General features: G+C 43.9%; 1 protein-coding gene across 5 annotated transcripts in view; it reads right to left on the bottom strand.

Moving 5' to 3' along the window:
- Positions 1-20,749, bottom strand: part of grb14 (growth factor receptor-bound protein 14) — a 364,132-nt gene that overhangs the window by 6,266 nt on the left and 337,117 nt on the right. For all 5 annotated transcript variants that reach the window (XM_072474138.1, XM_072474117.1, XM_072474127.1 and 2 more), the window contains 5 exons: positions 20,600-20,695; positions 12,759-12,839; positions 3,130-3,246; positions 1,967-2,036; positions 1,607-1,694 (listed from right to left, as the gene is read on the bottom strand). In XM_072474138.1, the coding sequence (XP_072330239.1) occupies positions 1,607-1,694; positions 1,967-2,036; positions 3,130-3,246; positions 12,759-12,839; positions 20,600-20,695 (452 nt within the window). The remainder of the gene's footprint in view (positions 1-1,606; positions 1,695-1,966; positions 2,037-3,129; positions 3,247-12,758; positions 12,840-20,599; positions 20,696-20,749) is intronic.

Below are 20,749 nucleotides of genomic sequence, written 5' to 3'. Positions count from 1 at the left end.
CTTCTGGCACCCTGGTATGGCTGGTGCCACTGTGGCACCATAGCACGGCCAGCTATTTTGCCCATGCTGGCGATTGGGCCTGGGGGTGCCCTACCGGTAGATGATGAGGTGAGGGAGGGCTCAAGGTGGTGAGTTGGGTGAGGGAGGGGGGGGAAGGGAGTAGAGAGATCTGGACGCCATTTTCTCCTCCTGAACTGAGGGGCTTTGCTCGTCACAGCTCTGTGCAGGAAATCACACTGTGCTGCCTGGGTTGGGGGGGGCATTACCTGCCGGAGCACAAAATAGCAACAGTGCCATTAGATAGTGTACAGAATGGCCCCTCTAACCCCGCCCAGAAAGGGCTCTGTTTTGTTGATTGGATCGTGCCCTAATCCTGCTGGAATTCTCCTCATTATTGTTGGATCTGATCCGACTCCTCATCTACAAATTCCTCCATGAATATGGCGGGAAAAGCAGGATTAGGCTATTGAGTAGGATGATCAGCCATGATCATAATGGCAAGAAGTCTTACAACACCAGGTTAAAGTCCAACAGGTTTGTTTTGAATCACTAGCTTTCGGAGCACAGCTTCTTCCTCAGGTGAGTGAAGAGGTGGGTTCCAGAAACATATAAATACAGACAAAGTCGATACTTTGAATGCGAGTCTTTGCAGGTAATTAAGTCTTTACAGGTCCAGATGGAGCAACAATCCCTCTCTCCAGTTGTTCCATCTGGACCTGTAAAGACTCACATTCAAAGTATTGTCTTGCATCTATGTTTCTGGAACCCATCTCTTCATTCATCTGAGGAAGGAGCTGTGCTCCGAAAGCCAGTGATTCGAAACAAACCTGTTCGACTTTAATCTGGTGTTGTAAGTCTTCTTACTGTGCTCACCCCAGTCCAACGCCGACATCTCCACATCATGATCATAATGAATGGCGAAGCAGCCTCAAAGGGCCGAATGGTCTCCTCCTGCTCCCATTTTCTATGTTTCCGGAATAAAATTAATTTCATAGTATAAGCCGAGTTCTTTGCAATCATGAACCCACGGTGTAGAATGCGTATATCATCTGGGCTCTCGAGAAAGGGTAATCGGACTTGAGCACAATAATGGTGATTTGAGTATGGTTCAGAGACTGGTCTCATGGCAGATTGTTGGTGCAGAATAAGGTTTGTTGGGGCAGAATAAGGTTATTTAACTCTGTCCCCATTTGTATGGTTTTTGCATTTAGGTTGCTTGATACAAAGGTAATCAAACTGGGTAATCAAAGTAGAAACATTCCTTTTCTAGTCATTGAAATCCTCCATCTTGAGTGCAATAATTTCATCTTCACCCCAGTAGTAACTAACTATTAAATTTTGATTGACATGGGAGACAAACGGGTATAAGAGGTAGGCAGGAAAATAAAGTAGAGTTGAAGCCACAATCAGATCAGCCATGACCTTATCAAATGACAGAGCCATTGTAACCAGAAGCAGGGACAAAACGAAGTGCAAATATTTGCTGGCTTCATGATAAAGATTTTTCTGAACCAAACTACCTGGAAGCACTTGCTGTTATCATTTTACAAGAACAAGTATTTGAAGTGAATTTTGGCCCCAGCCAAATCAGAAAATTCATGCTCACCCATCCACAAGACCTTGTTGTTCTATTAGCTTTTGAGCTTCATCTCTAGAGAGTCGGTGATGAAACCATAGCTGCATCCGGTGAATAGCTAAATTATAAAGACACATTAATGATATTATTACAAATTTCATGTTTCAAAAATAATCTGACCCACTATACCCACAATAGAATTGGCAAAACCGGGAGTGCCTGGATTAAAACAAATAGTCTTAAATCCTAAAATATTAATCCACTAATACCCTCGGAGTTTTTATTAAAAAGAGCATCGGCAAACATCTTTCACTTAAAATTAACTGTCACCGATAATTTATTTGAATTATGCGATAGTCTCTTTAAACACAAAGTACATATTGAAACAACCTTGACAGGGGGTAGTGCTCTGCGACGTGGTTGGACTTCCATAAGCGTTCAAACGATGACAGCTTCTCCTCTGTTTTTACAAGAATTTAAATTTTAAAATATCAATTTCATGATCAAATGCAATTAATTTGAATTTTAAGTAACAAATGACTTGCATGCTATCCGTTGGAGGTAAATTTATCTCCGTTACACACACAGGGATCCTACATTTGCAACAATTAGAGTATGCATTCCAAAAACCACAGCCAACTGACACTAATTGTTTATAGTGATTAGTGCATTTTGATTAGAATGGTTCTTTCTCTGGTCGTTGAAAGATTGAAGTGCAATTGAAGAACTTTGATCTGTACGATCCAGCTGGGTAACTAACATTAACAATGCACTGCAAAATATTCCCAACTAGTCCTAAATGTCTAATTGCAAAGGATTCTATGGATAGCTCAGTTATTGCATTGCTGAACAACGCCACTCAATATTCACCAACCATGAGCTCAACAGGTCTCTACTCAAATTCTGCTTTTGGATCAAGAGCAATGAAAAGGAGCAAAGTTGAGACTGCTGTTCTGAGCAGCGTATGAAAGAACTAAAGGTTGAGGAGTTATAAAAGAAATAGTCAACTCCCATTTGCTTGTCCAAAAGCCATAACGATGCTGATAAACTGAAAATAAAAACAGAAAAATATCCAGGTCAGGCAACCTTGCGAAAGGAAGTCAGATCTGAAATGTCAGCTGTCTGACTCGTCGAGACATTTTTTGTTTGAATTTGTATAATGCCTCATTCACAGCTCTGAAATGTACCAAAATGCTTTGCATGCAATGGCCTTTGAAGAGCAATCACTATTTTTGTGTAGGTGACCGTGCTCAGTAATGTATATTTTTAAAATCATGGAACAGTACACATCAGGGACGGGTATCCGATGTCACACTGAACAGTAAATGACACTGACCATTTGATGGTAATGACTAAAATTAATCACTATAAGCAGGGTTTTTTATTGTACAGTTGATTAAAATGCATTTGCAGCTGATTTAGTTATGGGAAAGGAGATTCACAGACATAGGTAATGGTGCATTTCAAATTATTCTTCAAAACTATTTTCGCTTGTCGAAGTTATATGTAAAGAAAACAGCACTTGTAGGTAAATGTTCAGGTCAATATTTTACCCGCCATGCTAACCCCTCCTCAGCAGCAACTGTAAGCGCCTCCGTGGGGTTTTCAATTACTCTTCCCTTGTGTCCAGAGAAGTCCATAGCTACCAGTGAATTTTCCGAGATGCTTCTCTGTGAGGACAAAATAATTTTTAAAAAAAACATTTTGGGAAAGTGTTTAAAAACAAATTTTATTTGAAAGAAGTGAGAAAGTCAAAATGGTAAATAGATAATAATAGCCCTGTGCCACGTGCCAGTGAGGCTAGAAATAAGAAGATAGAGCAGCTAAACACGTGGTTAAACAGCTGGTGTAGGAGGGAGGGTTTCCGTTATCTGGACCACTGGGAACTCTTCCGGGGCAGGTGTGACCTATATAAGGACGGGTTGCATCTAAACTGGAGAGGCATCAATATTCTGGCCGAGAGGTTTGCTAGTTTCACACGGGAGGGTTTAAATTAGTATGGCGGGGGGGTGGGCACGGGAGCAATAGGTCAGAAGGTGAGAGCATTGAGGGAGAACTAGGGAATAGGGACAGAGTGGCTCTGAGGCAGAGCAGACAGGGAGAAGTTGCTGAACACAGCGGGTCTGGTGGCCTGAAGTGCATATGTTTTAATGCAAGAAGTATTAAGGGTAAGGCAGATGAACTTAAGAGCTTGGATTAGTACTTGGAACTATGATGTTGTTGCCATTACAGAGACCTAGTTGAGGGAGGGACAGGATTGGAAGCTAAACGTTCCAGGATTTAGATGTTTCAGGCGGGATAGAGGGGGATGTAAAAGGGGTGGCGGAGTTGCGCTACTGGTTAGGGAGAATATCACAGCTGTACTACGGGAGAACACCTCAGAGGGCAGTGAAGCTATATGGGTAGAGATCAGGAATAAGAAGGGTGCAGTCACAATGTTGGGGGTTTACTACAGGCCTCCCAACAGCCAGCGGGAGATAGAGGAGCAGATAGGTAGACAGATTTTGGAAAAGAGTAAAAACAACAGGGTTGTGGTGATGGGAGACTTCAACTTCCCCAATATTGACTGGGACTCACTTAGTGCCAGGGGCTTAGACGGGGCAGAGTTTGTAAGGAGCATCTAGGAGGGCTTCTTAAAACAATATGTAGACAGTCCAACTAGGGAAGGGTGGTACTGGACCTAGTATTGGGGAATGAGACCGGCCAGGTGGTAGAAGTTTCAGGAGGGGAGCATTTCGGGAACAGTGACCACAATTCAGTAGGTTTTAAAGTGCTGGTGGACAAGGATAAGAGTGGTCCTAGGATGAATGTGCTAAATTGAGGGAAGGCTAATTATAACAATATTAGGCGGGAACTGAAGAACATAGATTGGGGGCGGATGTTTGAGGGCAAATCAACATCTGACATGTGGGAGGCTTTCAAGTGTCAGTTGAAAGGAATTCAGGACCGGCATGTTCCTGTGAGGAAGAAGGATGAATACGGAAATTTTCGGGAACCTCGGATAACGAGAAATATTGTAGGCCTCGTCAAAAAGAAAAAGGAGGCATTTGTCAGGGCTAAAAGGCTGGGAATAGACGAAGCCTGTGTGGAATATAAGGAAAGTAGGAAGGAACTTAACCAAGGAGTCAGGAGGGCGAGAAGGGGTCACGAAAAGTCATTGGCAAATAGGGTTAAGGAAAATCCCAAGGCTTTTTACACGTACATAAAAAGCAAGAGGGTAGCCAGGGAAAGGGTTGGCCCACTGAAGGATAGGCAAGGGAATCTATGTGTGGAGCCAGAGGAAATGGGCGAGGTACGAAATGAATACTTTGCATCAGTATTCACCAAAGAGAAGGAATTGGTAGATGTTGAGTCTGGAGAAGGGTGTGTAGATAGCCTGAGTCACATTGAGATCCAAAAAGACGAGGTGTTGGGCGTCTTAAAAAATATTAAGGTAGATAAGTCCCCAGGGCCTGATGGGATCTACCCCAGAATACTGAAGGAGGCTGGAGAGGAAATAGCTGAGGCCTTGACAGAAATCTTTGGATCCTCACTGTCTTCAGGTGATGTCCCGGAGGACTGGAGAATAGCCAATGTTGTTCCTCTCTTTAAGAAGGGTAGCAAGGATAATCCAGGGAACTACAGGCCGGTGAGCCTTACTTCAGTGGTAGGGAAATTACCGGAGAGAATTCTTCGAGACAGGATCTACTCCCATTTGGAAGCAAATGGACGTATTATTGAGAGGCAGCATGGTTTTGTGAAGGGGAGGTCGTGTCTCACTAACTTGATAAGAGTTTTTCGAGGCGGTCACAAAGATGATTGATGCAGGTAGGGCAGTGGATGTTGTCTATATGGACTTCAGTAAGGCCTTTGACAAGGTCCCTCATGGTAGACTAGTACAAAAGGTGAAGTCACACGGGATCAGGGGTGAGCTGGCAAGGTGGATACAGAACTGGCTAGGTCATAGAAGGCAGAGAGTAGCAATGGAAGGATGCTTTTCTAATTGGAGGGCTGTGACCAGTGGTGTTCCGCAGGGATCAGAGCTGGGACCTTTGCTGTTCTGGTCTGATTAGTAAGTTTGCAGACGACACAAAGGTTGGTGGAATTGCGGATAGTGATGAGGACTGTCAGAGGATACAGCAGGATTTAGATTGTTTGGAGACATGGGCGGAGAGATGGCAGATGGAGTTTAATCCGGACAAATGTGAGGTAATGCATTTTGGAAGGTCTAATGCAGGTAGGGAATATACAGTGAATGGTAGAATCCTCAAGAGTATTGAAAGTCAGAGATCTAGGAGTACAGGTCCACAGGTCACTGAAAAGGGCAACACAGGTGGAGAAGGTAGTCAAGAAGGCATACGGCATGCTTGCCTTCATTGGCCGGGGCATTGAGTATAAGAATTGGCAAGTTATGTTGCAGCTGTATAGAACCTTAGTTAGGCCACACTTGGAGTATAGTGTTCAATTCTGGTCGCCGCACTACTAGAAGGATGTGGAGGCTTTAGAGAGGGTGCAGAAGAGATTTACCAGAATGTTGCCTGGTATGGAGGGCATTAGCTATGAGGAGCGGTTGAATAAACTCGGTTTATTCTCACTGGAACGACTGAGGTTGAGAGGCGACCTGATAGAGGTCTACAAAATTATGAGGGGCATAGACAGAGTGGATAGTCAGAGGCTTTTCCCCAGGTTAGAAGGGTCAATTACTAGGGGGCATAGGTTTGAGGTGAGAGGGGCAAGGTTTAGAGTAGATGTACGAGGCAAGTCTTTTTACACAGAGGGTAGTGGGTGCCTGGAACTCGCTACCGGAGGAGGTGGTGGAAGCAGGGACGATAGTGACATTTAAGGGGCATCTTGACAAATACATGAATAGGATGGGAATAGAGGGATACGAACCCAGGAAATGTAGAAGATTGTAGTTTAGTCGGGCAGCATGGTCGGCACGGGCTTGGAGGGCCGAAGGGCCTGTTCCTGTGCTGTACATTTCTTTCTTCTTTGTTGTTCTTGTCACAAGTAGGCTTCAATGAAGTTACTGTGAAAAGCCCATAATCGCCACATTCCGGCGCCTGTTATTGGACGAAAGGAAGTTTTGTGGTGGTGTTCTCCAAGCGTCGCTATTGAGACCCTTTGCGGATGACGCAGAATTTGGAAGGATTGTAAATTGTGAAGAGGACTGTGTAGAACTTTAAAGAGACATACACAAGTTGGTGATTTGGGCAGATAGATGGCAGATGAAGTTCAATGCAAGCGAAATGTGCGAGGTGATGCACTTTGGTAGGAAGAACATGGAGAGACAACATAAAAAGGGTAAAATTCCTAAGGGGGTGCAGGAGTAGAAGTTCCTGAGTATATATGCACATAAGTCATTGAAGGTGGCAGGACAGGTGGAGAGGGCAGTTAATGAAGCAGATAGTATTCTGGGTATTCTGGGCTTTATTAACAGGGGAATAGACTACAAGGAGCAATTAGAGTACAAGGAGCAAGGAAGTGTTGCTGAAATTACACAAGGCACTAGTTAAACCTCAGCTAGCACACTGTACAGTTCTAGCTGCCACACTTTAGGAACGAAGGATGTGAACGCATTGGAGAGAGTGTGGAAGAGGTTTACAAGAATGGATCCAGGAATGAGAACTTCAGTTATGAGGGTAGATTGGAGAGGTTGGGACTGTTATCCTTGGGAGTGGAGTGAAGAAGGCCAAGAAGAGATCGGATAGAGATGTTCAAAATTATGTGTTGGATGGATAGAGTAGATAGGGAAAAACTGTTCCCACTCGTAAAAGGATCAAGAATGAGAGTGCACAGATTTACAGCGATTTGCAAAAGAAGCAAATGTGAGGCGAGAAACCGTTTTCCACAAGAGTGGTTGGTTGTGGATGCAGGGTTAATTGAGCATTCAAGAGGGCATTAAATGATTAGTTGAATAGAAACAATGAGTAGGGGGACAGGGAACAGACAGGATAATGGCACTAATGGTGGCATGGCGACAGTGATTAGCACTGCAGCCTTGGCACCAGAGACCCGGGTTCAATTCCAACCTTGGATCACTATCTGTGTGGAGTTTGTACATTCTTCCTGTGTCTGCGTGGGTTTCCTCTGGGTGCTCCGGTTTCTTCCCACAGTCCAAAGATGTGCAGGTTAGGTGGATTGACCATGCTAAATTGCCCCATAGTGTCCAAGAGGTTCGGTGGGGGTTACAGGCATAAAGTGGAGGCTTGGGCCGAGATAGGGTGTTCTTTCAGAGGATCGGTGCAGACTCAATGGGCTGAATGGCCTGCTTCTGCACTGTAGTGATTCTATGATTCTAAGTCATGATGTTCATTTGGAGAGACAGTGCAGACGCGATGGGACAAATGGCCTCCTTCGGCATCACAACAAATCTGTGATATTCGTTCAGGTATCATTAACACAAGTCAAAGTTCAAGATAGCACAGCTTCAAAACAAAACAATAGTTTTATTATAAATGCAAAATCCACAATTTTATTAGCAGTACGGTTTAGGGCGAGATGTAAAGAGTTAACTTTCTCGAGAATAAGTTGTTCAACTAAATTCAATAAATCTGGTCATTTGTGCCCTACTGAATCATCAAGTTTTTTTTAAAATATCGACTTAAGGAAAGCATAAATTCCTCCCAGCACTATAACAGGGTTCCTTTTGAGCAATCCCACCAGCACCAGCCTTTACATGCAACGGATGATTCTCCACCATCTCTGGTATGATGCCAAATCCACCTCCCATGTCTCCACTTTTCAGCATTCCGAAGAGGCTGTTCCTTCTGTGACACCCTGTTCCAGTGCTCAATCAACTTCAAAACTCCCTCAGCTTTCCAAGTGCAGGAGATACAACACCTGTTCTTTTCCTACTCACCTCACATCATCCAAATCCCCAAACAATCCTTGCAGGCAAAAGAGCAATTTATAGATTTATGGTGGTGGCCATGGAGTGAGTGGTCGCACATTTGGTGGCTCCCGCTCAAGGTAGATTTTGTTGGTCCTTCCCCACCCATATGCAATTCAAAGAGAGGCTGGAGGCTTAGGGCCTGCGATTCAGAAGGTGAAGGCAGCGGTGGGGGAGCACGAGGAGCAGATGGCCTTGCTGGAGATGGAGTTAGGGATGGTTTTGGACAGCCAGAAGAGGCCGAGAGAGAAATTGGAGGACCTGGAGAACTGCTCCAGGAGACAGAACCGGAGGATTATCGAGATGCCTGAGGGCACTGAGGGAGGGGAGGCCGCCAAGTATGTGCCGAGCATGCTGGAGAAGTTGATAGGACAGGGGCCTTCGGCCTTCCCCTCGAGGTGGATCGAGCGCACAGGAGACCAGAGGTGGGGGAACTGCCGAGGGCAATGGTGGTGCGGCTGCAGCAATTCTTGGACAAAGATCTTGAATTGAGCGAGGCAGACCAGGAAATGGACTTGGGAAGTGAGTGAGGGGAGGGGGGTGGGGGGGGACTGGCATTGCCAAATTTGATAAATTATTGTAGGGTGGCAAATATTGTGATGGCGAGGGAGTGGGTTGTGAAGGTGGGATCGGTCTGGGGCATGTGGAGGCAGCGGTGTGTAGGAAAAAAGGGTTTGAGGGCTTTGTTGTTGCCTTTGCCATTCTCACCAGCCAGGTACTTCATGAGGCCAGTGGTGGGGCCAGCATTAAAAGGTGAGGGGGCAGTGTTGGCAGCCTTTTGAGCTGGAGGGTATGTTGTTGAGGGCGCAGATCTGCGACAACCACAGATTTGTGCCAGCGGGGTTCGGCGCGAGGCTTTGGGGATGGCGGCAGGTGGGGATTGAGATACTTCAGGGGCTTGGTTGTAGGGGGGAAATTCGCAGGGTTGCAGGAATTGTATGAGTTGCCTAAATGTTTCAGGTACCTGTAGGTTCAGGATTTCGGAGGAGAGAGGTGCCGTCCTTCCCGGGGCTGCGGCCTCCGGTGCTGCAAGGGAAACAGTTTCAGAAGACGAAATAGGGGAGGGGAATATGTCAGACATTTCGGAGGAATTGATGGAGGAAGGGCGCTCTGGGGGAGGATACTAAGCGCAAGTGGGAGGAGAAGCTGGGTGGGTAGGTGCGGGCCCAGACAGTCATAGGCCTTGCGGATGTGAACGTGTCCTCGTCGTGTGCGAGGTAAAGCCTCATCTAGTTTAAAGTTGTGCATACAGCCCACATGATAGTGGCGAGGATGAGCAGGTCCTTTGCGGGGGTGGGACGATAGGTGTGGGCAGGCCCACGAATCACATCCACATGCTCTGGGCATGTACAAGACTGAAGGGGTTCTGGCAGGGGTTCTCAGACGTGATGTCCGAGGTGCTGGGTGTGGAGGTGGTTCCGGGTCCGAGGGGGAAATATTTGCTGTGGGAGAGAACAAGAGAGGCCGATGAATTGGCCTTTGCCTCCGTGATAGCACATTTTGTTGGGCTGGAGGGACTCGGAGCTGCCGAAGGCAGGAGTGTGGGTGAGCAACCTGGCAGCATGCCTGAGATTGGAGAAGGTCAAGTTTGCTCTGTGGGGGTCAGTAGAGGGGTTCGACCAGAGGTGGAAATCGTTCATTGATTTCTTCAGGGAGGATTGAGGGATCCGCAATGGGAAGGGTGCTGGTGTTATGAGGGGTTAGAGGGTTGGGGTTGTTTATTGGGTTGATGTGTTGTTTGTCTGATGTTCTGTGTATATGTGTTAAATGACTTGAATAAAAATATTTTTAAAAAAGAAACTAATTTACTTGGGCTTTTCTATTCAGTGTATTAAATTCTGCCATGTCCTCTACACGGAGGACACAAATTGCAGATTAGGAACTGCTTTTCAGAATAGATCCGTTCAATCTGCAATGGAGGCTCTGAGCTTCCTGTCACCTATCATTTTAATTCTCTGCCCTATGCCCACTCTTGACGTGATTTTCTCCTCCGCCTCCTATGCCATTCTGATGAAGCTCAACATAATCAAGGAACAACACCTCACCTTTCAATGAAGGACTTTAAGGCCTCCCATATTCACCGCTGAGTTCAACACTTTCAGATCCTCTTCCCATTTGTTGATTTTGCTTTTCTCCTTTTACACCTTCTCTGGGCCCATCTTTTGCCTCTTTACTTGTCACACCATCACTTTTTGCCTTGCTCCATTATCCCATTCGTCATTTACTCTTCCTCCCAACATATCAGACTTCTCCTTTTGTTCGTTCCTCTACTCCCCCACTTTACCAGCCTTTCTTCTACTTCCCCACTATACCAACCGTGCTTAAAAACAGCTACAACTCGAATCCCTCCCAGATTGGATGAAAGGCCATTGACCTGAAATGTTGACGCTTTCTCTCTCCACTGATGTTGCCTGACCTGATCAGCTCTTCATGCTTCCCTCAAATTTCCCACATCTGCAGTATTTTGTTTTTGTATTAGGGTTTGATTCACTCTCCCAGGAATGCTTCTCTGGAGGACTTTCTCCACTCATACGAATTTCTGAGTTTTTTCTCTTTTATCTTGTTTATCTTCATTGCTTTCATTCCCCTTCCTTCATTGATTAGACATCTACCACTACACACTTTCACGGTCACATTTCCTTCCTCAGAAACTGCCGCTTTTATTCAATTCCAAATGAAATTTCACTCTTCATGTTTCAGGACCAAGTTTACAGACATCTCCAGAATATTCAGCATTCCCCGAACCACTGTCCCATGCTCAATATTTGGCAGGTCACATGCACATCTTGTACTGTTTTCTTCAACAGCACCAATTCTCACTCTCAAAGATGTCCTTGTCCACAATTCCGTTTCTTCCTTCACCTCTTGTCAAAAAAAACTGTTCTTCCTTTCAAGGGTTTCATGTTTCAACAATTAACGAATGCTGATGGCTCTCTGGGCCCCTGTTCCCCCTTCATTCTCCTCTGACCCCATCCTTTCTTCCAATTTCACCCCTGGCCATGTTTCCACAATCTCTTCTGACCTTCCCCTCTATAACCCTGAACAATCAATCCACAGCAAAGGCCTTAGTTTTCCCATCTTATCTGAATGAAATCGGAGCTTGGCATGATGGTGAGCTGTTCGGTTTCCTTCGCCTCCATGTTCACTTCTTCAGTTCCCACTCACAGCAGCCCCTTTTTCCTGTAATGAGAATTATCCTTCCACCGGGACCCTCTCTAGACCTTTTCATTGAGAACTTTCAGTGTAACAGCAGCTGCCTCAATTTCACTGTGGCACTCACTCTAATCTATCTCCCTCCGAACTTTCCGTCCTTCTTTTTCAGAGATCCAATATTAACATTAGGAAAGCTGACAAGGCACAGCTTTTCTTGGAAAACTGGCCTAGCTGAACGCCAACTCGGCACCACTCTGCTCCCTAAACCATGACCTCACCGTTAAACATCAAACCATCATTTCCAATGCTGTCACTGACAGCCTTTCAGGCCCTGCATTGCTTCCTACCGGAATTACTACTCTTCTCAGTTACATCTGTGACTCTTGTTTTGCACAAGTCCATCTCAGAGTTATAAAAAACGTAAAGACTGTATTTATTATTTGCATTATCTGGTCTGTGTAGAGGGCGATGCTGGTCTGTGTGCAGGGGAATGCTGTAAATTTAACTATTGAATTATCCAACTTTTTTCATTCATCAGTGGATCTAGTCCTAGTGGATCTTCGAGTTTCGATGGTAATATAAAGTTTTGATGGTAATAAGTCGATCGTATTTATTTTACTACCACTTTTTAAAATAATTACTTGTCTGGAACATTTTTGACAGCGTGCTGCTGAGAGAATGATGATCTGAACCATGGATTGCTAACAACTACCCTGTTCATGTTTGCGTGATGTGGTAACATAATAATAAATGTTGCCACAGTCGCAGAGGGCTGCTCGCCCTTTGGGAGCTGAATGGCAGGGATTTAACCCGAGGGTCACCACACCTCAGGCGAGGGGCAAGGTTGAGAAGACAGGGCCTTCATGAATAACCTCAGCCAGCACGAGAATTGAACCTGTGCTGTTGGCACTGCACCGCATCACGAACCAGCTGTCCAGCCAACTGAGCGAACCAACCGACAATATAAACACTTTAATGGATGTTTTCTTCAATTCATTTACTTGGACAAGGACCCTCAGTTTACATCTGTCTAGGCATATCACTATATAAGCAAATTTTTGCAACGATATCGAATGTTAAGTTTAGATGATTAACTTTAATGCACAAGTTATTTTTCTAAGCTACAATTTTTTCCAGTTTATATTTTGAACTTCATACCATTGGTGATGAATTCAGTGATGTAAGGCTACCCCGCCTTTGCTGTGGTATTTTATAGTTTTGGTACAGTTGTATTCCATACTGCAAAATAAAAGATTTATTTTTTTTAATGCATTTGAGGAGTTGAAATCAAAATATGCTGACTATTTCGATAAGAAGGCATGAGGGAAAAAAGTTACTGAAATGTTGTCATACAAAGAACAAAGAATAATACAGCATAGGAACATGCCCTTCGGTCCTCCAAGCCTGCACTAGTCATGATATCAACCTTTGACAAAACCCTCAGCATTTCCTTGTGCCACATCCCTCTAAAGAACATGTTGCGCCTTAAAATTAAACATCCCCACCATTGTTAATAGACTACAAATAAATACAATGTGGCTTCACTTTTTCAAACATCTGTGTTCCCAAGATGCACAAAATTCTTCAACTCTGCATGTGCATGATGCACATGATTACAGTGGTTCAACATCAGTGGCTTGGCTTCTCCAAGGTCCACTAGGCTAAGGGGGCCAAAGTCATTGTTGCACTACCGAAACCAAGTCGCAACGTTTTCTTCACATTTGAAGGTTATCAGCATCAAGTTGCGCCATTGCATTCCAGCAATGATTCCACTGCAGATTGCAGTTGCATTGAACAAAGGAAAGTACAGCACAGGAACAGGCCCTTCGGCACTCCAAGCCTGTGCCGATCATGATGTCCTAACTAAAAACAAAACCGTCTGCCCTTACTCAGTCCAGTGTTGCTGGAGCTGTACTCATCCAGGCAAGTGGAGCGTACTCCATTACACTCCTGACTTGTGCCTTGTAGATGGTGGACAGGCTTTGAGGGGATTAGGAGGTGAGCAGCCCAAGCCTGGATATTGTCCAGGTCTTGCAGTATTTGGACATGGGCTGCTTCATTTTCTGAGGAGTTGCGAATGGTGCTGAACATTGTATAGTCATCTACAAACATCCCCACTTCTGGCCTTATGATGGACAGACTTAATTGATAAAGCAGCTGAAGATGGTTGGGCCTAGGACACTACAGCCACAGGAACGAAGAGCCCTACTTGTGCAAGATAGGCAGGAGCCCTGTGTGTCAACAGGGCATTTTGGCCAGGTCATGGAAGATTAAGAAAAATCAGTCACATATAACCACATCCAGTATATATTCTTGTGTATTAATTTTTAAGATTGATCGCTCTATTCATGATACTCAAATTAAGAACATTAAGATCCATTGATATTTTCTGGTCAACAGTTTGTTTGTACAATCCAAATGCACCTCCAATAGGATTTTATTTCCCTTTCAAGTGTTTTAATTTTCAATTTGTTCTCCAAGGTAAAAACGTACAATGCTGGGGACATGAGTTGTCGTAGATACTGGGCATTGAGCCACACTTCAGGAAAAACTTCAAACAGTCTTGGACAGCAAGCCAGGGATGAAGGGTTTCAGTTACTTTATGTGCAGAAGCTGGAATTCTCTCCTCAGTGGAGATAAGGGGAATGGGGGACCTGAAGAGAAAGCAAATAGAGAAGAGAGTTTCCAGTTATAGAAGGATTGATAACCAAAGAGCATGGATTTAAGCCGATTACCAAAAGAACACAAGATGGCCTGAGAAATCTGTTAAGAAACACAATGAACGGAATTTTCTTATGTTTTAAGTGCTGGCATAGGTGAGAAAAAGCAGAGTGCAGCGCGCCAGCTGCACAGCCAGTTTTTCTGTCCATATTGTGCAGCACAGGATGAAAAATATGGGGAGGCGTAGCCCACAGCATCACACTGGCACCTTCAAAAAGACAACACCCCCCTACACAGGCACAGGCATGCAAACTCCCAATACAGTTCCCCCAGAAGGGAGCCCCTGGCACCACCAGGAGTCTGGCCATTTTCCTCTCCCTGGGGGCTATGTTGCTCTTTAGAGTCGCCAATATGATACTGAGGCTCTTTTTATGATGTGATGTTATGTCCCAACAGCGTCACCAATACTGTGGGTGTTTCTATTTCTCTTACTGAACCACAAGGCTTTCCCATATATCGGTTAAATGACCACACAACCAGTTAGTCAGTTCAAGTTCAAAGATGGTTTATTTACACACAAGGGTTACTTTGACATGCAAGCACATTATACTACAAGTTAAACTACACCCATCAACTACAATAGCCTATACTTAACTTCAGGCGACCAGCACTGTGCAAGTGGATAAGGCCTTTATCTTGATCTCACGTGGCTGGTTTGAAGAAGTGGCTCTGTCTCTGCTGGGCTCATCCGTCAGGTAGCGATCGTTCGTCTTGAACTTGGCTGTCTGGTCGTTATGCTGCAGTTGGGCTGGCACAGGCCGGATTCATAGGAGGCTGGCACAGGCCACGTCCAAAAGAGGCAGAACACATGGCTGTGTCCCCTTTTATCCCTCTGGGATTTCGCGCTCTTTGGAACGGTCCTTGATATTAGACCCAATAGTTCGACAGGGCTTCGATCACTGCCTTCGATTTTGGCCAATAAAGGGGCGGGTGCCTTGGTGGCTGGGCGGGTCCTGAGCGGTCATTGACCTTGGCAGTTGGACTCTGAGTAAAGGGAGTGGTGCCGATCTGTCTGTGTCTATTGGTTTCTTAGTCGGCATTTACGGAGACGAAGTGTCTGAATGACACTGCAGATTATTGCAATTACTAGAAGGGCCTCTACTGTGTATGAAAGGGGGTACCATTTGGCAATGTTTTTGCACCAAGTGGGGGTTTCGGTGTCTATCTCTATGTGTGGTGTGGTTTCCGGGCTAGGGGTGTCATGTTGTGTGGTAGTGTTCGGGCCTGGTACATTAAAATTGTCCGTTGCGCAGTTGCAGAAGTCCAGCGACGATCAACACGCATGTTAGCGGTCCTTGCTTCATCCTGTGTTTTCTGTTTTCCGTGTAATCACTGCCTTCCGAAGGATCACTGCCTTCGATTTTGGCCAATAAAGGGGCGGGTGCCTTGGTGGCTGGGCGGGTCCTTAGCGGTCATTGACCTTGGCAGTTGGGCTCTGAGTAAAGGGAGTGGGGCCGATCAGTCTGTGTCCGTATCGGTTTCTTGAGTGCAGTCCTATTGTTCTGGAGAAATGGGCCATTAGAATGCAAACGAGCCGGGGTTTCGATCAGGTCTACCTGCGTTTCAAATACACAGAAGCTCTGTATCTGTCCGAGTCCTGGGTAGGCCATAATTCCCATGGTCCTTTGCAGGTGGCCATCTCAGATGGCTACATCTGTGTGCCCCTGGCAGGTTCCCTTCGCCTGGTTCCCTTTTTTACACCTCACTTTTCAGGGTTAAATTCTGGCAGCCATATTTCTGCCCACGTGACCATCCCATCTATATCTTACTGCAACCAAAGACACTCGACCTCACTGCGAACCACCCAGCCAATCTTTGTGATCCTACCCCCCATATAATCATCTATGTCATGTATATAAATGGCAAACAATAAGGAACTCAGCACAGATCCTTGTGGTACACCATTGGACACTGGCTTCCAGTCACTAAAGCAGCCACTTATCATCACCCTCCATCTCCTATAGCTAAGACAAATTGGAATCTACCTTATCAAGTTGCTCTGTATCCTGTGTGCATTTGCCTCCTTTATAAGTCTCCCATGTGGGACATTGTTGAAGGCTTTCTGAAATCCATGTAAACTACATCAACTGCGCTATCCTCATTTATACACCTGGACAAATGCTCAAATTTCAATCAAATCTGTTAGGCCTGACGTCCCTCTGACAAAGCAATGCTGACTATTGCTGATCAAACCTTGCCTCTCCAAGTGGAGATAGATTGTCTTGATCAGAATTTGTTCCAGTAGTTTCCCTACCACTGGCATGAGACTCACTGGTCTATAGTTCCCTGGCTTACCTCTACAACCTTTCTTAAATCGTGGTACCATATTAGCTGCTCTCCAATCATCTGGCATCTCCCCAGAGGCCAAGAAGAATTAAAAACTCGGGTTAGATCCCCTGCAGTCTCTTCCCTCGCCCCCACAGCAACCTGGGACACAATTCATCCGGATTTGGTGACATTTCCACTTTTAAACCGTTCAACACCTCCAATACCTCCCTCTCTCCCAGAGTTCTATAGCTATCTCCACAGTCGAAGACAGATATGAAATTCAGCATCCTACCAATGTATTCTGGCTCCACCCACAGATTTCCCTGTTAGTCCCTAGTGGGCCCTACTTTTCATATATTCTCATTCTTATTTGCTATTTATAGGTGATATAGAAAATGCACATGGAATAGTAGTCATAGCACCCTGCAGTGACTACAGAGTGAAAAAAATTAATATGTGATTTGTGAATAAAAATACCCAAGACGAGGCGCCAAGGATAAATTTCTGGAGAAGACAAATAGAATACCTTTGAATTTCCATGTTGGTTCTCCTGCTGGTCCCATGTAACTTTGGTAGAAGATCCACATGAAAATCGTTTGTCATTTCTCCAGGGTTTCTACTAAAGTTACAGGAAAACCCTTGTAGAAATGAGAATGTAGAATAACTACATTCCCAAAAAGAAACAAGCTTAGTCCAAACAAACATGATCCAAAATGATTCAAACAAATCAATTATAAGTGGGGAGGTGGTGTTTTGCGCCAAGGCTTAGAAACTCAAGTGTATTATGAAGTTCATCTGACCAATAACGTTTATGTTTAATTTGGCTAGGATGAGCACAAGAGCTTCATTTCAGGTGTGATTCATCAGACTTCCTAGGTGCTTTTATCAAAACAAAGTTTGTTATAAGAATGTAATGAACATATGTAAAACAGAGCAAGAATTTATCAATTACAAAGATAAAGAAAACACAACAGCTACAGTAATCTAAGTGTATAACTCTTCACAAATCCCCCTTAGTTGCTGTTCCAATTCAATACAAAATCCAATCAACCAAAAACTTTAAGGGCATGGCCCAGCACACTGTAGCCTCACTTGAATGGGACTGGTCCTTTCCCGGAAATCCAGCCTCCAACCAGCAGATTCAAACTCCTTCCGGGAAGCAACTCTATCTTTAAAGTTACCAGGGCAGTTTGCCACACCCACACCTAATGTGGAACAACTTTAAAATGAAAACAGGGAAACACTGCTTCTCTTCTGCAGTCCAAATCAACAAACTGAAACTCAAACACTAACACCCCCCTCGCCTGACAGACACAGCCCAGCTCCACCCACAAATGACTTCACTGAAGGCATGCTACAAGTCATGTGGTCAAACAAAACCTTTCTTACAGGGACACTCACATGACAGAGGAAAAATGAGTTCCACAAATCTTTAGTGGAAAAGGAAATGTCACCCATTGGGATGAATCAAGAGAATGGACGAACCCTGCTAAAATGGAGATCAGAGAAGCAGAAATGAGCCAGGATAAAGTGTGGCAGCTGAAACTAAGCATAAAAGAGTAAGAAATGATTTCAGTGCCAGGTTAGAATATGGCAGTCAGAGAAACGAGGCAGCAAAATAAAGATGGAAACAGTTCAAAATGGAGGGAAAACAAGTAAATAAGTTGAGTGAATACTTCCTCCAGTATTCACAAAATAAAATTTGGGTACTCTGTAACGGGTGAAGCCCTGTGACGTTATGGAGGTGGAAATAGGCAGTCTTGGTGGTGGCATGAATACAAGGTCAGAAATCATCTTGAGATCAAATGCAAAACTAAGCTTACAAACATATGAGCTCAATCTCAGACAGAAGGATGGATGGAGTCAGTAGCTAGGGAACGGAGATTGGAGCAGAGACCGCAAACAATGGCGTATCTATATCAAAGTTAATTTACCAATTGCAGACCCATTCTGCAAGTTATTATCCATTTCTTTATTTTGTTGTTCTCCTCAGTTAGTTACCATCTGCATGTTTTAGATTATACTTTGGACTCCCAAATTCAAATCATTTCTGTATACGGTGAACTGTGGTGTCCATCACTGATACTTGTGGGACACCAACCAGCAATGTCCGTTTCTATTAAACCCAATGAAATAATTACAAAACCAAAGATAGTTGAAAATAGGTCATGGGAAGTAATGATTACATTTATCACATCTTGAATACTCGATCCAGTTCTTGTCACCAAGAAACAAGAGAACCATTGAAATGCAGGGGGCTGTGAAGTGGAGAGAAACACTGATGATTCTTAATGACAGGCATTCAGGGAAATGAGAACAGAAACTTTAACAATGATCAGAGCATGCTGAATGTTGCATTTTGTGCCTTTTTTCCAAATCAACAATTTGAAGGGTCGGGTAGTCGTTACTCTTCCCAACCTTTACTGATGCCTAGTTTTTGTCTGGGTGTCACAGCCTAAAGCACTGAATAAACAACTGTACAAGGGAAGAACACATGCATTTAATATATAAAAGAACTGGGGACGATATCGCTAGATTATTAGTTCCAACTGACATCAAGACTACTGAAGTGATCATTGACGATACAACCTCCATGGAAAAGTAAGGGCAAGAACTCTCAGTCTCAAAAAAAATAATAATAATAATCTTATTGTCACAAGTAGGCTTCAATGAAGTTACTATGAAAAGCCTCGAGTTGCCACATTCCAGTGCCTGTTCGGAGAGGCTGGTAAGGGAATTGAACCCGCGCTGCTGGCATTGTTCTGCATTACAAGCCAGCTGTTTAGTCCACTGTGCTAAACCAGCCATAAAAGTGACTTGGAAAAAAAACTAAGATGTGTGCTGCTGAAATCTTGAGCCAGACGGATTAACTTTAAGTGTAGTCAGTTTTGGATTTCTTCACACAGACACTTCTTGGCTAAGATACAGGGACAGGGAAGTTTTTTTAATATAACACATAATTATGCATACATTCATCAACTCCTCTTCACAGTAATTCTCAAGTATTAACCACTTTTCCCTTTTACCCCAGGTCCAAGCAAGCACCGCAATAGAGTTAAAAAAAGTCAAACTGCAAAGCAAGTCCATCCATCTCACAATTATCTTTTTTCCTCCATTACTTTAAAGGGCTGATTTTTCAGGCGCCGGAATGTGGCGACTAGGGGCTTTTCATAGTAACTTCATTTGAAGCCTACTTGTGACAATAAGCGATTTTCATTTCATTTTCATTTCATTTGTTAAAACACAACAGCAAAGATATAGCTCCAAAATGCAGCTTAATTTAAATAATTTAATCTGCTGCACAGATGACGGTGTTTGCACAGCTGTTAAAAAGGATGTTATTTATCAGGGAATACATTCTTGCTGGTCTGAATCCAGATTATGAGCACCTCCATACCTTATCTCTTTGTTATACTTCTTTTTTGCCACAAAGGGGATACCATTTCACCAAAATTTCAACCCAATACTGCAATACAGGCATCAAGAGTAGTTGTATTTTTCTTTTTTTTTTTGCAGTGTCAAAATGGCTGGCTGAGTCCTCTGGGTGCATTTGGTTACATTCATACTGCCCAAGGGCACACTATCCAAAAAATGAGAATCTTAAATGTCTTACCCACTTGTTAACATGCTGGACTCAAGAAAATGTAAAAACAAAACAAATCCAATCAAAATGTGCACATTGTTATCTTGATTATTTAGCTAATGAGTGGAGATGCAAATTGAATCATAAATCTCATGGTTTTAAAATATTTCAAAGTAATTAGGCAAACCTGCACACCAAATTGCTATTTAGTCAAGTTGGGGTATAGCAAGCAGAATGCAATCAATGCTTTAAACATAATGGATATGCTCACATGTGCATGCACACAAAACTGTTAGAGAATAAAGAAACACATAACAGGCTGCCTTTAATCATTTTACAAATATATGTATATTTTAGGAGAATGCAGTTTTCATTTTAAAAAAAGGATCGATCTTCTACACTTTTGTAACAATATTAATACTATTACCTTAAAAAGTCGAATCACTGTCACCCAGCATGTCCTACTCTGTTCATCTTCAGCACAAAGTAACTTCAGATCTCTGGTACCTCCTGACTTGTGAAGCTGGAAGGCCACAGCAAATTGTTTAGGATTAATGCATGCCTTAACAATAATGCC

Source organism: Scyliorhinus torazame, chromosome 2 (genome assembly GCF_047496885.1).
Source record: "Scyliorhinus torazame isolate Kashiwa2021f chromosome 2, sScyTor2.1, whole genome shotgun sequence".
Taxonomy (NCBI): domain Eukaryota; kingdom Metazoa; phylum Chordata; class Chondrichthyes; order Carcharhiniformes; family Scyliorhinidae; genus Scyliorhinus; species Scyliorhinus torazame.
The sequence above is the reverse complement of the archived record's forward strand: the minus strand, read 5'-3'. Positions and strand labels throughout refer to the sequence as shown.